Here is a 1,622-nt window from a genome sequence, read left to right on the forward strand (position 1 = left end):
ATACGACATTAAACACGATCGGGCAGGCAACAAATACTTTCCAATGACTAATAAATAATATTGATCCTAAAAGTGACAAAAAGGCTACCTGCTAATCCACTTTGAATGACAGAAGCCTGCTGACTCAATGACAGATAAAAAAGATACAAACAAGTCTGTTTTTATGACATCAGATTTTGTTGCAAACAATAACAACATTAGGATACTTAGGGAGAGAGGGGATAAAGGAAGATTGCGCGTTGTAAACAAGTCGGTATGTATAAAACCTATTAGGACCAGAGCCGATCATCACAGTCTGCAAAGTGACATAGAAGTAAAGTGACATCTCAACTGTCAAGAGTGTTCTTTTGAAGAAAAACAAAATCAATTTTTATTTTATTCTAAATCAAAAAGAAAATAAACCAAAATGCAAAACGAAATTCAAGTTCAAGCCGCCAACAATTATCTTTCGGGAATGTTTTTACAAAAACTCTACCCTCCTACATCGGAGCCCATGGATCTAAAGTCTTTTGCCTGTTATCAAGAATTGACACCGGAGAGTGTTGACACTGTCATCGATTTCGAAATGAAGAAAGTAATGGCCAAGTATGCTGCCGAAGAAGAATCTTTCGTCGATCAGAAATTAATCGAGAATCCAGTGATCTGTGAACGTCGACAATCAAATCGGTCTGGATCCGAATCAAGTTCATCAACTCGTGATCCATTGCAACAACAGAGAGCGGAATCGTGTCGGAAGTCAAGAATCAATAACAAAATCAAGAAAGCCAAATCGAAGTTCCGTCATAAGTTCATCACAATGAAATTGGCACAAAATGCTGCTGCCCTGCAATGTATTCGAGATGTGATTTCCCATGCCGAAGCGAAGCTCAAGAGTACCGGATATAGTGAGGCTGCATTGAGGAAGCTGCGGAATGCGATGGGCGTTGACAGAATGGAAATCGATAATTTGACAGATATTACCCGACAGTTGGGCAATGTTTCTGACAATTAAGATAGAATTTTTAATAAGTAATTTTTAAAAGAAATGTAAATAAGTAAATCAATGTAAATAATGTAATAATTTAAAAGAAAGTTAAAAATACAAAATATTTATTATTTATAAAATGTATATAAAATACAGAGAAGAATTAATAAAAGAACTAATAATTGTGATTTTTAGAGAAAAACATAATCTGCTTATTTTATATTTATCCACGTTCATCCATGTTTTGTTGTAATCGTTCAGATTTGACGGTTTGGGAAAAATTCCCGGGAACCAAATCTTCCGAGGTACTTAGTTCCGGTTCTAAATCCACTTTGTTAAACTGGGCATTCAAGATGTGAAATCAATTTTAACGATTCCGCATCCGAAAATGTATAATATTTTGAAATTAAGCTGATAAAATGAAAAAGTCTATAGAAAATATATGCGCCCAAAAAACTAAGACAAATTTGTACTAGTTCGAAAGGAAGTAGTGATAATGGGGTTTAAAGTGACAGCAGTGCTCCCTATATCTTCTTGTTTGTGGTTGTGCTTCTTTTATTACTTGTTGCATTTCTCATCTATCAATTTCGATCAAATCAATTTATTTTTGGTAATAATCTGACACTTCTTTCCACTTCCAGTTTTTGCTTTTTAATTT

General features: G+C 34.4%; 1 protein-coding gene across 1 annotated transcript; it reads left to right on the top strand.

Annotated features, from left to right (window-relative positions):
* The first annotated feature begins 308 nt into the window (after positions 1–308).
* On the top strand, positions 309–1,109 carry LOC129948319 (protein sisterless A). Its single transcript, XM_056059272.1, has one exon. It carries the CDS (start codon positions 407–409, stop codon positions 989–991), a length of 585 nt encoding a protein of 194 aa, XP_055915247.1. The 5' UTR covers positions 309–406; the 3' UTR covers positions 992–1,109.
* The last annotated feature ends 513 nt before the right edge of the window (positions 1,110–1,622 follow it).

The sequence above is a fragment of the Eupeodes corollae genome, chromosome 2 (assembly GCF_945859685.1).
Source record: "Eupeodes corollae chromosome 2, idEupCoro1.1, whole genome shotgun sequence".
NCBI classification, from domain to species: Eukaryota; Metazoa; Arthropoda; class Insecta; order Diptera; family Syrphidae; genus Eupeodes; species Eupeodes corollae.